The 17390-nt window shown below is 46.9% G+C and overlaps 1 protein-coding gene across 4 annotated transcripts in view; it reads right to left on the bottom strand.

The window, feature by feature from the left end:
* The window catches only part of LOC107314488 (USP6 N-terminal-like protein), a 56258-nt gene that overhangs the window by 11222 nt on the left and 27646 nt on the right, over positions 1-17390 (bottom strand). For 2 of the 4 annotated variants that reach the window (XM_015863720.1, XM_032445024.1), the window contains 5 exons: positions 9082-9272; positions 5498-5571; positions 4955-5040; positions 4833-4872; positions 4356-4436 (listed from right to left, as the gene is read on the bottom strand). In XM_015863720.1, coding sequence (XP_015719206.1) covers positions 4356-4436; positions 4833-4872; positions 4955-5040; positions 5498-5563 — 273 coding nt within the window. In that variant the 5' untranslated portion in view covers positions 5564-5571; positions 9082-9272. Of the gene's footprint in view, positions 1-4355; positions 4437-4832; positions 4873-4954; positions 5041-5497; positions 5572-9081; positions 9273-16356; positions 16564-16999; positions 17352-17390 lie in introns of those variants that run through there. The other 2 variants (XM_015863721.2, XM_015863723.2) reach the window with 2 other exon arrangements.

Raw genomic sequence — 17390 nt, 5'->3', positions numbered from 1 at the left:
GGGATCAAACAAACGTGTGAGTGTTCCCCCTTCTAACTCCATGTGTTCGCTTTATGCCTTTCACAGATGCCTTTCCTTTTTCTTGTCATAAGGCCCTCTCTCTCTGAACAGACCATTAAATTTCAATGGGAAACAGAAAAAAGAGCTTTTTGTTCCAACCCATTAAAAGAACTTAAAAAGAAAAGAAAAAAAAAGTGCCTTACGCCTGAATATTTTCCATGCTTGCACTCATCCCACCCCCTTGAAACGTCTTACAGCTGCACTACAGAACCAACTGCAGCATTCCTCTGGGTTCCTGAGGACCCCAGGGCTGCACAGGCCCAGGCTCCAGCTGCAGGGGGTTTATGTTAAGATGTGGGGATCCCCTCGGTCCCCTAAAGGGTCTGAAGGACCCTATAGGACAGGGCAGAGCAGCAGCTCCATGCCCCACTGACCACAATCCACGCACGCTGTCTGGCTTAAACTTATCTGACCTCCCCTCAAATCCCTCTTCTCTTTCCATAAACATGGTGCAAGAGAAGAGCTGTATCTCAAGGGGAAGCGTCAAACCACACAGTATCAGCAGGAGGTTTTCTTGTCGTGGACCTGCAATGTAGCCTTTGCATCCCTGGCTCTAAGCAGAACATCTGCTGCTGTCACCTCTCCTTCCTGACACATCCCACACCATCAGCTTCCTCTCTTCTCACCTGAGTTTTTAGCACAGGCCCTGCCCCAGATCTGCTGCTCACTGCTCCGGGCAGCCTCACTTACTGTGAAGGTCCTACACACAGTCTGGACCACCACACCCTACAGAAGCCCTTTGTGAGACCAATTCCCCTGCAATGTACAGGGATATCTACACTACACTGTGCTCAGAGCCCCATTCAGCCTGACCCTGGATGTCTCCAAGGACAGCACATCCATCATCTTTCTGGGCAACAATGAGCCCACGAGAGCCTCAGAACTTCGTGAAGCACAAGCTGAAACAGGAAGAAGAAAATGGATCATGTATCCATTAACAATCATCCCACGATTTGTTTATTTCCAGAGTATTAGGAAAGGGTGGCTGATAGTCACCAAGGTAGAGCACGAAGCTCAGCTTTGTGGGAAGAAAATTATTCTGTTTTGAATTCTCAGAGCTGTTATTGTTATACTTTAACAAGTGTGGCATATATAGTAAATGTCTCTAATGATTTTCTCCGCACAAGAGTGCAGCAGAAACAAGGGAGTTAGAAAACATGCTGAGATGGAAACGAACTAAAATGCCTCTTTGCTATTTATCCAAAGGCTTTCCTCCTCCCACCACTTCCAGAAGTGCAAGTGATAAAACCTCAGTGCTGTGAATCATGGAGAGGGAAAATGAGCAATTTTCCTTTGTCGTGAAACTCGAAGGAAAACAGGGAAGTTATCATTAACAGCAGCAATTATGTGGGAAGGGGAGCACAGGTGACAACAGCTGCTGCTCTGAGTGAAAATGAAGAACCCTCCCAAGTCACCATCTTTTGGCTCTAATAAACTGCTCAATGCTTGCTGCTGTGAAAAGAGACTGACACGGACAAAGAGAGCAGGGAGAGCAAACCCCATCCCACTTCATAAGCAGATGTGCTGGGAGCTGAAGTGATGGACTTCAGTGTCTGCGGTGATCTCTACTGCCCTGGTGGCACATCATGAGGACACAATGTGGTGGCTGTGGCAGAGACCATTTGCTACAACAGTGCAACCCCTTCCTTTCCTGGCAGCAATACAGCAGGGAGAAGCCTTACTCAGCCCAACCCTGACGTGACAAAGGTCCGCGGGTTATCCCAAGCAGGAGCAGATTGCTCCCTGCTGGGGGTCTGTGCCAGTCAACACAGAGCCCTGATTCATCCTAAACCGCTTTGTCGGCACACATCAGATTAAGAACCCAGCACTTCAGTGACCTTTAACAGAGACAAGGCCACGCCTGTGTGCAAAGATGGGCTTTGCTAAGAACCTGACATCCCCAGCCAAAGACATCCCAGTCCAAAGTCCTAATGCAACAAGCAGTGAGCACGCTGCTCACAGATCGCACACTGCTCACAGATCACATCCTCTTCCCAGCCCTCAGACCCACAAGACTGATGCTTCTGGTTGAAATTCAGTTATTCCAAAGCTACAATGAAGAAATTAGCCTGCTATCAAGAAGCACTCAGTGTAGCATTTTTCCCTTGAACTGCTGTGCTTATGCTTACATGGCACCATCGGGGCATTTCCTAGAATCCTATAAGTAATAACATAGATTTAGAACAGCGGTGAAGGGAGCACAAATCCCCCAGCCCCGCTGTGCTGCACCCTGAGCCACACAACACTTCTCTGCAAGTTGGCATGCGTTGGCTCTGTGTGCCCTTAGCATGGACTCATTTGTTTGCACTGTGTCAAAACCAAGGACAAAGAGAAGGCTCCTGTCTTCAGTAAGAGCCTTCTTTTTAAGACAACATCAAGTCCTCTCTTTGCAGCCCTTTAAATTCCACACCCCTGAGCTGTGTCAGCCATCAGCTCATAACACCAACCTCCAGGCAGCTTCTGTGCTCCCAATGAAGCACGGGGCTGTACAGCTCTAAGAGTGCAGTATCTTGCCTTCCAAACAGCAATGCAGATGGTGGTGTGCTCCATGAAAGGAACTGATGGGGATGGAAAACACATCAAAGTGAAGGTACTTTTCTATGCTTCTCAAGGTCGTGCTCCTTGCCTCTCCACAGTGAGCTCAACAAAGTAGCTCTGATACATGCACCGATGGTAACGGCAGCAGCACAGAGCTTGCAGCCAGCAGTGCCAGCAGGCTGCCAGGCCTGACTCAAAGCTGCTTTGTGCTCTTCAGCTTCATGCTCTCCCAGGCTGCCGCCAAGCACTGTGCCTCAGCCGCTGGGGGGGGTGACGCTGAGCACCAGGGCTCCAGTCCTACAGGGGACAATGCCACTTCTGTGTCCTGGAGTGAGGGACCGTTCACAGGCTGTTATAAATAACAACGTCATTTATTCCTTTACACTCCCTGACACAGGGACCTGTGAGTGGCTTGCAAGCAGCCAGGTCATACAAATCCTACTCCTTGGTGCTTCCTGGGATCAGCCCTGGGGCTGGACATGGGAATCCCACAGCTTGGACAAAGGAGCAAGGCAGTTGGTTTGTCCTGTACTCCTCCAGCACCTGATCTTGCTGGCCCACCTCAGCTGACACAGGAGAGCCAAGGTATGCTCAGCACACTCCAAACACAACAGGGCCCACTGGGATTGCCTGAACACTGCTGGAATTTGGTATTGTATCCACAAGGCCACAGAACAATTAACGCTAAGTTCTAATTAGAGAAGTCAAGGCCACAGGAGAACCTCCATTTTTGCCACCCACAGAATAGCACCGATGAAGAAAATAATTATAACAGCGCTGAAATAAGAAGAGGGACTAAAACATCCCAAGCTTATCTTCAGTCCCATTCTTGTTATAACAAAAATAGGATTTTATTTAACAGAAGAGAAGCCTACTGGTGTTCTCTGGTTGGGTGAGCTTCAAATTGCTCCAAGCTGCCAGTGATCAGGAAAGGGGATGCTCTGTTTGCAAGCTGCTCATTGCAGCCTCCAGCAGCTGTGCTGGCATCCTCTGGAGAAAGCTCTGAGGGAGCCAACACAAGGGGCTTCTGAATGCAGGCAGGTCAGGCACAGCGCCTCTGTGCTCAGCAAGGGTCTGAAGCCTGCCATCAGGTTTGAGGCTTTCTTGCTTTAAGAGGTTTGTCCTAGGAATTCATTACAAATATTATCCATTAAAATTAATTTGGTTTTGCACCGGCGTTTGGTGCAGTTTACTTGCAATGTCAAATCCAATGCACAAGGTTAACGCCTCCACACGTGTCTTCCACAGATGGGTGAACACCATCCACTAGGCTCAGCAAACAGCCAAAGGGCTTCACACAGGCAAAGCGAGGAGCAAAACCCTAAATCTAGGTCACATCCTAGACTGATATATCTCTCCCCTGGGAGTCTTGCAATGAGAAAACCAGGAGGAACATCAGCTGTACCCACTGCATTGTCCATGCCATGCCCAGGTGCTGCACTGTCACCTGCAGTGTGCAGCAGGGACTCAGCTGGGCACACACATGCCTGCTGTGCTCCTGCTTGCACAGGTGGCAGTGCAAACATGTAGACAGCAATTAGGATTTCTCATCATATTTGAGTCAGAACAGAATTTTCCCCTCTACAAGTAAGCCAATGAATTTAAGGAAAGCATCAAAATACTGAAGACTAACTAACGGGTAGAATTATTCAATATTTTCCATCTGTTTTCTCTCTTAAACTTCTCTGAAAGTCTGACTTACTCAAAGGAGTCATCAGAGTATCCCTCCTTGCACATGCTCTTTCTTTCCACCTTACCTTGTCACTGTTTCTGTATTTGCCCCATTTCTTCAGCATCTTCAGCCACTTGTCCACGCGCTCAATTTCCTGCTGCTTTTGCTGGTGGGAGGGGGAAAAAGACAGGACAAATTTAAGAAAAAAAGCTATAGGATACAATTTCTGAAAGAATAAGACTTCCTTCTCTTTCAGTTTAAATTTCTGACAGCCAAACTTTACACTCAGCTGCATACAAACACCTCTCACAGGAGACAAGAATAACCCAGAGGTGTTTGCAAGAGCTGGCAATTTCAATACTCAGTCATTAAAAAAGCATTGAATAAACAAGGAGAGATACAGGCTTAACATGCAGAAAGCATTTCCAAAGGGATCATTCCTTGACAAAAAAGAAATCCTTCCGGGTTCAGCCAGCCTCAAATCACTAAAAACATGGATCACTCCACCCCAGATGAAGTTACAAGAACCCAGTACCCATGTTGGCAAAGTAACAGCTCTCACCTTCTCCTCCAAGGCGGTGCGGGTTGGCAGCTCCTGCTCACTAGAAAAGTAAGGGGTGACAAGTTAGCCATGGGGACAGCAGGGTGTATGTGGTGAAGGTGGAAAAGAAGAGCAGGACTTACTGCAGAAACCCAAAGCGGTCAGTAACTTTGTACAGTGTGAAATCAGCATCTTCCCATGGGTCAATTGTGGCTCCCTCCTGCCTACCCTGAAAGCAGAAGGAAAATCAATGAGCCACATCAGGAACGGAAATACCCCAGTGCCTGCATGCTAAAAAGCACAGAGCAACAGCACAACAGACCAAAACCTACTCTAAAGAGAAAAAATGCAACATAATCAATGGAAAAGTTTACAGGTTGAAACCATCCAGCTTATCTGAGGTACCACTGCTATGGGCTGGGAAGGGCTGTACATCACAGCAGGCAGTACTGTTGGGTGTGAGCCATCCTGGCTTCAGTAAGGACACGGATGCATTGGAAATCCAAGGCCCCCATGACTATATAGAGCATATATGGGATCCTAGACTGTGAGAGAGGATGGGCAGGCAGAAGCAGGCAGAAAGAGCTCAGCTGCTGCGGCAGTCCTTCAAAGCATCCTTGCTTGACCCATTGATCAAATATCCCCTGCCTTAGCTAGTGCATCAGGGAGAAACACAAGGCTGGTACCTTCTCATACTTGGCAATGATCTCCGCTTTTTCCTGGGTTATTAAAGTGTCTATATCTTTCTTCATGTCAGAAGCTGTAAGGCAGAGGGAAAAAAAATTAGAAAAAGAGATAAGTAAACCTGTACACAGCATAGGAAATATTTTAGGAAAGAGCTAATAAGGAAAAGCTTTGCTGACAACTTTAGCTCCTAGCCTTATCTGAAAGATAAATTGAAGCTGAGATTGGGAAGTCTCCATACAATATGGAGCTCATATGCACATAGCTCAGCTGCCAGCTCCTCACTCTATACTGGGAAACAACTGAATTGGAGCAAGCGGGATCTCTGTCTACACAGCAGCTGGAGTGGGAGATGCTCTGCCTTTGCACAGTCACATGCTGTACAGAAGACAGAAAGCTTTCAAAACTGAGAAGAGCAAACCAGCAGCACTGATGAATTCTGAAGCCCACCAGCTGCAGACAGGATAAGCACTGGAAGTCGTGCAGTGTTATCATTCACATGGCTGTGGCTTTGCCAGCCAACAGGTCTCAGGTGGAGAGTGCACTCTGAGGAGCAGGGAGGGAGCTGGGACTAGCAGCAGTTCCCTGGTGGCTTAACCTTTGGAATAACAAAGTCTGTACACACTTAGGAGTACAAAGCCTCTTAGAACAGCTTGTTAGATTGCTTTTTGTCTGCCTGAAGGAGATTTCTGCCTATTCTGCCCGCTGTAAGAAGACTCAGCAGGGTTAGGAAAAAGCTATTAAGGACCATCACAGCCTTAAACTATTCTCCCCACTGCCACAGATGAATCATCCAGTGACTTACCCAGAGCATCTGAAAGCTAAATGACTTTAATAATACAGTCCAGAGATTTATTGTCCGGCTTGAAAGGAACACATGGGACCCTTAACTGGACAGAATCCTGGTAGAAATTACTAAATGAACCGTGTGGCCAGCACACTGACTGTCCATGTGTGCTGAGCAGGAGTGGGTCGTGCTGGTCCTGCCCAGTGCTGGGTGCAGATGAACACAACACACAGCAAATCCTGACCCTCTGAAGGCTGCAGTGCAGGAAGAAAAGCACTACCTCCCCCATTTTCACTTCACAGATCCATTTGATAACAGCAATGTCCTTTTTCATTCACTTGCATGGTTCTCATTAACTTCAGGACCTATACAGATCAGCCATTAGAGCCACTAGAGGTAAATGGGGAAGCAAGAAGAGAAGATCACTGCTTCCCATGCTCCCCTTCTTAGAAATTTGAATCAAAGGAAATTTGCTGTCCTGCCCCACCTCCTTCTTACGTCACTTTTGGGTTGTTATGAGAATTCAAACGAGATACTTAAAGTGCTGCTGAAAATATGAAGTTTCTGCAGGCTGGAGGGAAGAACAGACTGTATGTAAAATTTAATGCACAACTTTTTAAGACGCTTATGAAGTGGAAATTATTCTGACCACCTCTACCACACACCGTAATAGAATAACCAGAGGAAGAACTATTTGGTAAGAAAAGAAGGCTTACATAGCAGAAGAAAGCAGCAAGACCACACGTGTTTTGGCTTCAGCCTCTGCAAAAGGCTCCCTGCAGCCAGAAGCCTCAAACTGGTTGCAAAGCAGGCGGTTCTGTACCTCTTACCTGGAACACGCCTGTACTGACCTTGCTTCTCTGTACTGTACTGCCTACCCACACTGAACACTGCCTAGCCACCAGCAAACCCAAGTTCTTCACAAAATATCTCACCTAGGAGAGCCTAGATGATAACAACCTTCCCTTTGCCAGCTTGCCATGCATTTCAGGTATTGTCTGCAGCCAGGTGTCTGCATCCCCACTCCATGACTTCGCAAACATTGCTATTTCAAAGTCAGAATTACTGTTATAATCCTCCCCAAGATGTCTGAGGAAGAGCTTCATAGAGGACCGCAAGGAGTTGCACATCAGCATGTTTTGGACTTGATAATTCCTCAGGGATCCCCTTAAACTCGGGATATTCTATGACATTCTATGACTTGAGATGCCCCACAAGAAATTCACTTCAGCCTCAATGCAAGATCTGACACCTTGCAAAGCAGTTTTCTGCGGAGTCTGTGGCAGAAGGCAATTCCCAGCCTCTGGAGGGAGAATCTGCAGTGATGTTGTGCTGATGCACCCTCCTGCACACAGGCTGAGCTTGAGAAAAAACAGCATTTTCTTCTCAGCCCACTGCTTTAAGCAGTGATTTCCTGAGCGAGCTGAACCCTGCTGCTAAGCCTCCCTGTCTAGGCACTACTGAACACTCACAGCCTCCCTGCAACCAATTTTCCCTTGAGTCAATGCTGTTCCTTCCCCAGGCAGAGTTGTCTGGGCCACCTGCAGCTCTCCTCCGCACACTGCCCCCCAAGGCACAGCTCAGAAACCTGCTTGCCTGCCTCATCTCTTACATTGTACCCATGGCAATGGGGTTTCTAATCACTGCTTGGGTGAAGAGCAATCACTAGTAACTGTTACCCAAAGAAATGAGTTTAAGATGTTTTGGAGTCATGAATGTGCCAAACAAAAAAACAAAGCACCTCACATCTTAGTGCACAGCACAACATGCTGGCCTGTATCAAACTGAAACTACCGTGGGACACAGTCAAAAAGGTACATAGCTGACAAGTGCGCCCACCACCATGGAAACTTAGAAGATCTCTGTTCCTGTTCTGCATTCTATTTTAAAAGCACATTTTAACAAATCAACTCACGTCAAACCTCAGGCTGCCCACGCTACAAGCCCGCTCTCTTCCTGCAGGAACACGGTGCAAAGAGCCGACCTCTGGCTGCTTGACCCAGGACAGTGCTCAGAGCAGTACCCTGCAATGCACAGCCCCAGCAGCACAACCTCAGTATGCAGTGGGCTGCAGAACCCCTCAGAATGCTTCACTGAAGCACACAGACAGACCTGTGCCCTCCCTGCTTGCTGTTAATCTCTCATCAGGCAAAGCAGACACTCGGTTGCAGCCATGCTGCAGAAAAGGGAATCAGAATTGTGCTCACAAAGTCAATAATGGCTTCAGGAACAAAATTACTACCGGGCAGGAAGAACACAGATACAGGAGATCCTGTTTGCATGTTTACTTCCTTGACTACGACAAATCCAAGAGCGTACAGGCACGTTATTATTTTGCTTTTCCTAAATAGTCATGAAGTCAGCTGAACCTTAAGGAGGTGACTGACTCAACTGAGGGTCTCTGCAAACGACTGCCCATACATCACTTTCCATGACTCACAGGTGTGTCACAGACAGCTCAGATGGGTTCCAGTCTCACTCTATCTGCATCATATCTGCATGCATCATAACATTACAGACACCTCCACAAGAACACATTCCCCTCCTTTAGCAGGGGCACTGGTGACAGCTGAGTAGGTCTCCAGTGCAGGCCACGTGATACAAGTAGAGTGATCTCCCAAGCAGCCCAGAAACAGAACATTCAGAATGACCATAGAACATACAGGATAACCGTATAATTCACAGCCCAGCACAGGTCTGAACAATTTACTGCCACAGGCATCAAATAATTGACTTGGGGTGATTCGATTGGCACATTAAGCAAAGGGAATGTGGAGATGCAAGGCACCACGCCCTTACCTGCGCCTGTATCAGGTGCCGAGATGCATCAGTTCAGCCAGAGTTGTGCTCTTCCTTTTGGGCATCTAACCAGCAGTAAACCCTCCGTCTCAGGCTGCGATGATTCCTGGTCGTGCACTCACCACGGCTCAGCTCTGGGCAGCCCTGTTGCACTGCTGTCTGGACAAGGGCTGGTTCCTGCTGACGGCTCACTGCAAAGGAAGAAAGGAGATGGTGAGCTTTCCATCCCATTCAGTGCTGTCCTTTGGCAGCACACTGAGCATTAGTGGGCAATAGGGGTCAAGGTGAAATCGATGTTCTGCAGGCTGCTCTACCCATGATCATGACGTGCAAGGAAGGAAGCTCACTGGGAACAAGGTGGGATCTTGTGCTGCTAGCAACATGCTGGGAGATACGACTCCCAAGCTGACCAAGGGGGTGGTTGCAATTGAGAGAACAGAGCCCCACGGTGTAACTGTCATTATGACAGCCTCAAAAACTGGTATTTCTCTCCCATTTTAAGCAGTTACAAAAAAAAAAAAGATGGCATGAAGGCTATCAACCTGCGCTGTGATACACTGACACATACACAGGAGGAGCAGCAGGGAGAGGAGTGAGGCCCAATTCCTCTGCTCCCACACTACACCAGGCCAGCCCCAGCCCTTATGCAAAGTTCAACTGCTGCAATGCCAAACCGCAGCTCCAGACGCGTGCTGAACCCCTCACAGGGCTGTTGGTTCTGCGTACTGTGCCTCAGCAGCTGCTATTCTTAGATCTTACAAGGAATTAAAAATAAATAAATAAATTAAAAAGGAAGATGCAATGCATTTTTCTCTCTTTTTTTAGAAGCTTTGCTATTTAAATGATTTCTACTTGACCTTATTAAAAAAAGAAAGAGAGGGAAGTTAAGAGAATGCAAAAGTCCACGTGCTGTTGTGGGAATTGAAAACTTATTTTCTCCTCCATCTTCCATTCCAGTGTCTATAAATAAGGGCCAAAAATCCAGAAGAAAAATCCCCCTCTTTGGGCAAGGCATAAGCTTGGAAAGAAACTGCATAAACACAGAGCTTAGGAGCAGACTTCTGGCGGCTTCAGAATGAAGAGCAGTTTACATTTCTTCAGTTAAAGCACAGGAAGATACAGCAATGATTGCTCTCCACTTCAGCATGCAACAGGCAGGATGCTGAGCTGCCAGCAGCCTGTGCTCTCCTTGGCACAGTGGGACCGCATCCTTGTAAAGTGCAAATAAGGAAACAACACACGTCCTATGATATAAAGGCACTGGGACAGCCAATGAAAATAAGAGGTAGGAAGCTAAAAATCTACTAGCGATGAGATACAGCTTGTCCACAGAAAACTTACTGAAAATAGCCTGTGAGGCTATTATAACCCTAAGCTGCAGGCATCTAAATTGAGTTAAAATGAAATGACACGTACTGCGTGGGTCTCGCCTCTGGTCACATCCCACGTTTAGGACAAGCAACCCAGACTAAACCAATGCCCATGCTCCCAGGAAAACATGTATTTGAAAGAGGTTCCTCCCTGCACCACTCTCACTCCTTCAGCCACTGCAATGGGTTTGTTGGGTGACACAGCAGCCAAACCCATTCGCCCTTGGCAGCCCCAGCAGGGACACTCCCTGACCACATTAATTGCTGGCAGCTCCCTGGGCTCCCTCTACCTTCAGACAGCATCTCCAGACCCTGAAGCACAACTGCTGTTAACTTCTTCCCTTCAACTGAAACCCCACGTGATCACATCAAGAAATTGCAAAGTTCAGAGAAACAAGAAGTGTTTGATCGAAAGAGATGTCTTCCTGAGCTCCATGATCCCTCGCAGCTCTGCAGTACAACATTAGGACACGCAACGCTTTCAAGGAGTAATTAAAACAAGATTGCTTTAATACAACGCAACCTTTCCCTTCTTTTTTGTTTGTTGATAACTCCTAAAATGACCCAAACTGAACGCTCACAGGAATTTTGGCTATTTTGTGCAAAAGCACCGTTATATATAAACAAGAAAATGTAATGGTTGTTTTCCCTTTGAGGAAATCACTCACACAAGAAGCCTCCCTTCTTCCCTTTATGGAAAACATGTTTATAAAATCCAAGTGGAGGGGAAGACTTCAGGCACACAAAGTACTCACCACAGCCTCCAACTTATGAAACAGCACCGACTAAGCAGTCAATGTAAAAACAAAACCAGGTTTTTGTGTGTGTGTGTGTGTGTTTAAGCTGTTGAAATCAACATCTGTGTAGTTTGGTCAGGGCTCCAAAATACTTATAATTCACAAGGCATTTGGCTGTTACCACTTCACCATGGTTGACATAAAGTGCGTGTCTGACACTTAAAATGGATCCATGGAGCCTATATGCCAAAAAAGACAGCCATGCGGCTGGAAAAGTGTGCCAACAGCTGGAAATCAGTGATGTTACTGCAATAGTAGTTCAATGCAGCAGAAACACACAAAAAAACCTTAGGTTCTTAACACCTCGACAGCCACCTTCACTATTCCATATTCTGTACTCCTCTATCAGTCTGTGGCATACACTACCATGGAACAATATAAACCACTGACATAACAGGCCATCCCAAACCATCAGGAACTAGTAGTTCAGGTTTGCCAGCCCAGCATGTTCTAGTTTTGAAACCTCCTGTGACGATGCCAGCATTGAGACGAGGCAGTAATTTGTCTCAGTTTCTGGGGAAAGAGCCCTCCCCATGAGCTCATGGCCTGGCCATAAGCCCAGAAAGAGGGGGGCTGAGAACAGCCCATGGGCAGTACCCACAGGCAGCGCTCTGGGAAGCTTGTTCACCCGGTTCCATTGCCATGTTTCCCAGTTTTCTTCCAGGTGGGTCACCACCCCACAAGCTCAGCATCAGCCCTTCCTGGCTGCCCCAAATCAGCTCTGACTGGATAAGCGCCTCCATGAACAGCTGAGGAGTGTTTGTAGAATGCTCTGTTGATGTGTAAAGATGGATGGGACAGTTGTAGGGGTGGACAAAAAAACTTGTGAAGGTATATATAAGTGATATGAGAACTTGTAAGACATGATTTGGATCGTTCACATATGAATCTGTGCATCATACGCTGCAGTCTTCCCTCTTAGGTGAGTTAAAAAGCAGAGGGAGAAGCTGAAGTAGATCAGAGACGGTGGCAATGATGCAAAGACAAGCATTTGGTATGATGGAAATATGAGTTCTAGGGAGACAGTGCAGACAGGGACAGATGTCTCTTGAAGACACAGCAATGATTCCACCTCCATTGCCTTTCACCCTGTGGACTGCAGCTCTGGAAACAGATGGGCTGCATTGTGCAAAAAGGCTCTGAAAAGGGAACTTGTCAAGAAATAAGCACCTGAGAACAGTGGAAGGTATTCTGACGAGGAAAGGCACAAAGAAACTGCTTTTAGTTTTCCTAAAGAAAAGAGTGGGGCCAACAAAAAAAGTAAGATCCACGCTTGAGTTAGACTGCAGATGCTGAAATAAGACTTTAAATAGAATAAAGATTGCATGGGAGTTGGGTTTTTTTTTCGCACTTTATTTTTTACTGAACATCAAGTCACGAGTAGGAAGAGCTTTTTTAGAGAGCAATCGGAGCCTGTTTGCTCCACATCACCACTTAATTTAGCAGAGGGGCCTCTGCTGAGATGAGCACAGCTCTTAAGACACAGTCACTGAAACTCTGTCCCAGCCGAGAACAGGACAAGAGGAGCTCACCTGCCTGGTTCCAGCATCTTGACAACACAATTACTTGTCAGAAGCAGACAAAGCTAAAAACTCCTCAACTATCCAAAGATGCTGTGGATAAGCCAGATTTCTTACCATCATTTCATGTACAAACTTCACAAAATCTCAGTTCTACAACATCACTAGCAAAGTTCATCAGTTGCCAGACTACTCTGTATCACTGCATGCATTTAGCACCTGAGAGCTATGACCTCACTCACCCCTCACACTACAGGACCCAGATTCCCCATCTGGCCCACCCTGGTCACAGAGCTCCCCAACTCAGTTCAGGAGCTGAAGCATCCCAAACCCCACCTAGGGGTGCCAGAAGAAATAATTCCATCACCCAAGTGAAATATTATATATGCACACACCTGTGCCAGCACAGCAACACAAATACTTGGTAGAAACATATCATCATTTAGCAGCGCAACAAAAGCCACAGCACTTGTGCAACGTCCATATGACACAGGACAGCTTTCCTATCACTGGCCTGCAAAGAAGCTTCAGGAAGTGTCTGTGTCTCCAGCAACCACACTTCTTCAGCTCAGGTTCTCTGCATTTCTCTTCCTTCTCACTGCTCACATCTCACTGCTCAATCCCGCTTTGTGGTCCCCTACAGCAAGAGAATCTCAATCTCTTTTACAGCTCAATCGCTTGCAGCCCTGATGCCTGCAATGCACTAAAGCAATGACGCGTTTCTCCCACTTCCTTACATTGATGGAAAACAAAAGCACCTACTGTTGCTCAACATTATCACAAAACATTTGCTTTTCCAGACTGTTTCTCCCCTCCTCCTTTTGGAAGGGACTTTGGCAGAACAGCAGCCTCACAGCTCTCACTCCCCACTAGGAGCAGTCGTGGGTGATTTGGGAGCTGAACTGCACCCCATTTCCAGACAACATTCTGCCCACTCAGGCACTCTCTGCTCTCACTGCACACTGCACATCCTTCCTGCAGACCCCTTATCACCCCCAAACCCACACTGGTGCAGACACTGGTCTTTTACAGCAGCCACAAAAGTGCACTATGCTACCATTTAGGAATATCAAAATGAAGGCTCCTGCCTTACAAAGGCAAGAGTTTTTAGATGCAAGTTGCAACTTCAAGCACACATTACAAGGAACTGCCTAAAGGTGTGCTAAATGACCTCAGATGCTTTGGGTTTTTTAGATTCTAGAGGACACTGAGCTAAGTCAGCTCAGCTCCACATGTGGGACCAGGGAAGAGAAACATCACAAGGCACCACATGGCTTGGACATCTCTTACCAGCCATACTTTGTATTCACAGCAAGCACAGACGAGTGCTGATTATCTACCTGTGGCTTGACTGCCCTCCTCACTCAAAATCATCAGAACGAGTACAGAGATGCACCGAATGGCTCAGAACACCAGCGGTTTCCTTACGACAGCCCAACTGTTTCCGCTAGCAATTATCAACAGCCAGATAGCATCAGCAACCCAAACTGAGAGTGCTTGTGCAGCTCCTCCTCCTCATGCCACTGCTTCTCGAGATTTTCCACAGCCACTTCAAGGTCCAGGACTCAGACACCAGGAGAGGAGCAGCCCAGCAGCTTGTGGATGGATGAAGATGACCTTTGTGTTTAACGCGGGAGTTCATCTGCCTATCTATAGCATCTCAGAGATGACAACACTTGTGGGAAAGTCCCAAATCTCTCCATATAGTGAGCAACAGATCAAACCACTCCACACAGACCTCAAACTTAGGTTGCCCTTCCTTATGCTGAGCTTCTACAGGATTCTTAAACAGCAGCATTTCTGTCTGTTCCTGTGTGCAGTTCCTTTTACACTTCTTATCCAAACTCAGTTTTCTGAGAGGCTGAGATCTCACAAATCGCATTCCCAATTGCCTTTCAGAAGCAGGTGAAAGCAATCTTACAACTGCTGCAGACACCCTTGTGCCTTGGAAAAGGCCCTCGCAAGATACACCCAGTTCTAAATTCATATTCACTTTGACACTGAAATCCACCATCAGAAGCAAATCCAGCAGAAAACAGGCTGCCACTCCCTCTTCCCCTCCCCTCAGCAACACATTTTGGCTGAAAAAGCTTCTCCAACTACAAATGCTTTCAAGCAATTGTTATAGAAGTTTACTGAGAGATGGTCATAAAAAGCCATATTTTTAGCTGCAGCTAAAAATACCCAATCCCCACACCCATTCTTTAGAGAAAATGTTATCAGATGTCACTTCCCAATGTTCAAAACATATTTGTTTGTTTTTTAATTAAGGTTCTATTGTGAATGCTAGATTTTGTTTCTAGTGATCACAACATGGTACCTTCAATCCTAATGACCTTTGCTGTTAGTTCAGTCTCAATCTGTGCCATCTGAATTGCAAGGAAATAGCATCTAGCTACCAGTACCAGGCTGCAAAGTGCCTGTGCTATCTGCATTTATTTTTATAGCTCAGGATATCGAGGTGGAGAACGTGGGAAGGAGGCAACGTCAACAAGCAGATCAGAAACAGCGTGAGCATCAGCATGTGTGGGTTAGAAACCATGCCTCACCCAAACCTGAGCTGGGGTTTGATAGGGAATCCTCTGTATGGGCAGGCTGAAGGGGAAGCTCAGCTGCTGCCCAAACATCTGGAGGAGGCCTTCAATGTTCAGTGGGCACCAAGAGCCACCCCACGCTTCTCTTTGTGAGCACCACCACATAAAGACGCGGGTCATGTAGTGCCCATTAGGTGCAAACTGCAGATGGAGATGATTTATGCAGCTACAGGCATTTGTTTAATAAATACTGCATACGGCCTTCTGCTAATTTGTAACAGTTCATCAACTCTGTCCGTTTCACAGGACCCCTGCAGTGCTATGCATTAATAATAAAACACATTTTTTTCTGACAGCTTAAAGAATATTTTTAACATGAAAGTGTCAGCATTATCCGCTCAGAGCTGAGCTGTTCTGACTGACAGCTTCATCATACTACATGCAGAAAACAAGCAGGGTTCTGAGCATACTTCACTTGCACCACACAGGCCCTCCAAAAAAAACCAAACCACCACCTGAGCCCCAACAGCAGAGCTGCTAAAAGCAGCGCACACCAAAAAGCATCACCTGCCACAGCAGAACAGACCAGCACAGGGAAAGATGATGCTCAGTGCTTGTAAAAACAGAGTAAATCAGAACCTCTGGTTTACTGATTTGCTTTAAAGAATGGTTATCTCATTCAACTTTGTTGTTGGCAAATTCAAGTTCTAGAATGAGAATGGAACAGGTTAGGAACAAGCCACTTGCTTGATAAAAGGACAAGATAGAAGAGATTGAGGAAAAATGTAGAGAACTGGTAAATTTTTTTGCCTTCTAACTCTTCATGTATATACACTGTGTTCCCATTTAGAAACCCTCAGAGATGTCAAGAGATAGAACTGAAATTAATCTGGTTCCTTACAGTGGTACCCAGCCCACTCGTTCCATTCCAGGCCACCACCTTGCTACCCTATGCTTTCAATGCCCTTTGGAGGATGCATCCAGAAACCCTCCCAAAGAAGAGCAGAGCACAGGCAGCTGTTACCTGCAGCAAAAAACACTTGAAAGGACTAACCTGGAAAGTGATGAGCAGGAAAACAGGCACAGCTATGGCATCAGCCTTTACAAACTTCCTTCGGGAGATGTACCTGAGAGTGGGGTGAGGTGAGAGCAACCCAAGTCCCTGTTAGGTGATCACCTTGTGCTGTCCTCAGGGAGGAGACCTCAAAGGATGTCCCAACCGTGACGCAGCCCCACGGCCTCCCCTCTGCACATGGAGCCCAGACCAACTCAGAGAACTTGCCCACGTGGTGACATCACCGGGCTGGTGTCTAAATAAAGGAAGCTTTTAATAGAATTTCCCACTGACGGGCTTAATCCGGTAAGCTCTGAGAGCCAGGGCTTCATCAAGGGAAGGAAGGAAAAGGGAAAACAATAACCACCCGTTCTGGGGCCAGGCAGGTAGGCGGTGACTTGGGAAAGTAACCAAAACAAACCAGGATTGACTCCCCAGTACCTGTGCATGGGATATGAGGCACCTGCACGAGCAGCACTTATTATGAGGGAGCTCCCTCTGCATTCACTTATTTTCTTTTTAAATCAAAAAACAGCTCAGCCTATTTCTGCACCAGGGTAGGGAAGAGAAGGATGAAGATGAGGAGAGGTATGATGAGGATAGGAAGAGAAAAAGCTGAGCTTGAAGGCTGGATAACACATACTTTCACATCAGAGGGTCCTTCTGGCTTCATGTTCACGTGGCAGGTTCTGTGCTTCCTAAAATCAAACCGGAGTTGTCCGCATATTTAGATTGCTCCTCGCTGCAAATACTTCCAGGACAAATCATCAGCAAGCAGCACATCCTGGAAGCTCTCTCTATAAACACCAACGAAACCAAAACCGCCCAGAGGTTCAGGCAAGTTCACACGTCGTGCTCGTCATCGTCTTCTGTATAACTTTATCACTTCCACAGTGCCACGGAGCAGTTCCCCTTCCTCCCTCTGCTCCTCCAGCATCTTGGGCTTGGCATCCACATGGAGTGCCTTGCGATAGCCAAGTGACTCATGCTGCAGTAATGCGGGTGGGAATGGCTCCCATGCCCAGCCTGTAAGG

Source organism: Coturnix japonica, chromosome 5, assembly GCF_001577835.2.
Source record: "Coturnix japonica isolate 7356 chromosome 5, Coturnix japonica 2.1, whole genome shotgun sequence".
In the NCBI taxonomy this organism is placed as follows: Eukaryota; Metazoa; Chordata; class Aves; order Galliformes; family Phasianidae; genus Coturnix; species Coturnix japonica.
This window is presented reverse-complemented; position numbering and strand designations above follow the sequence as displayed.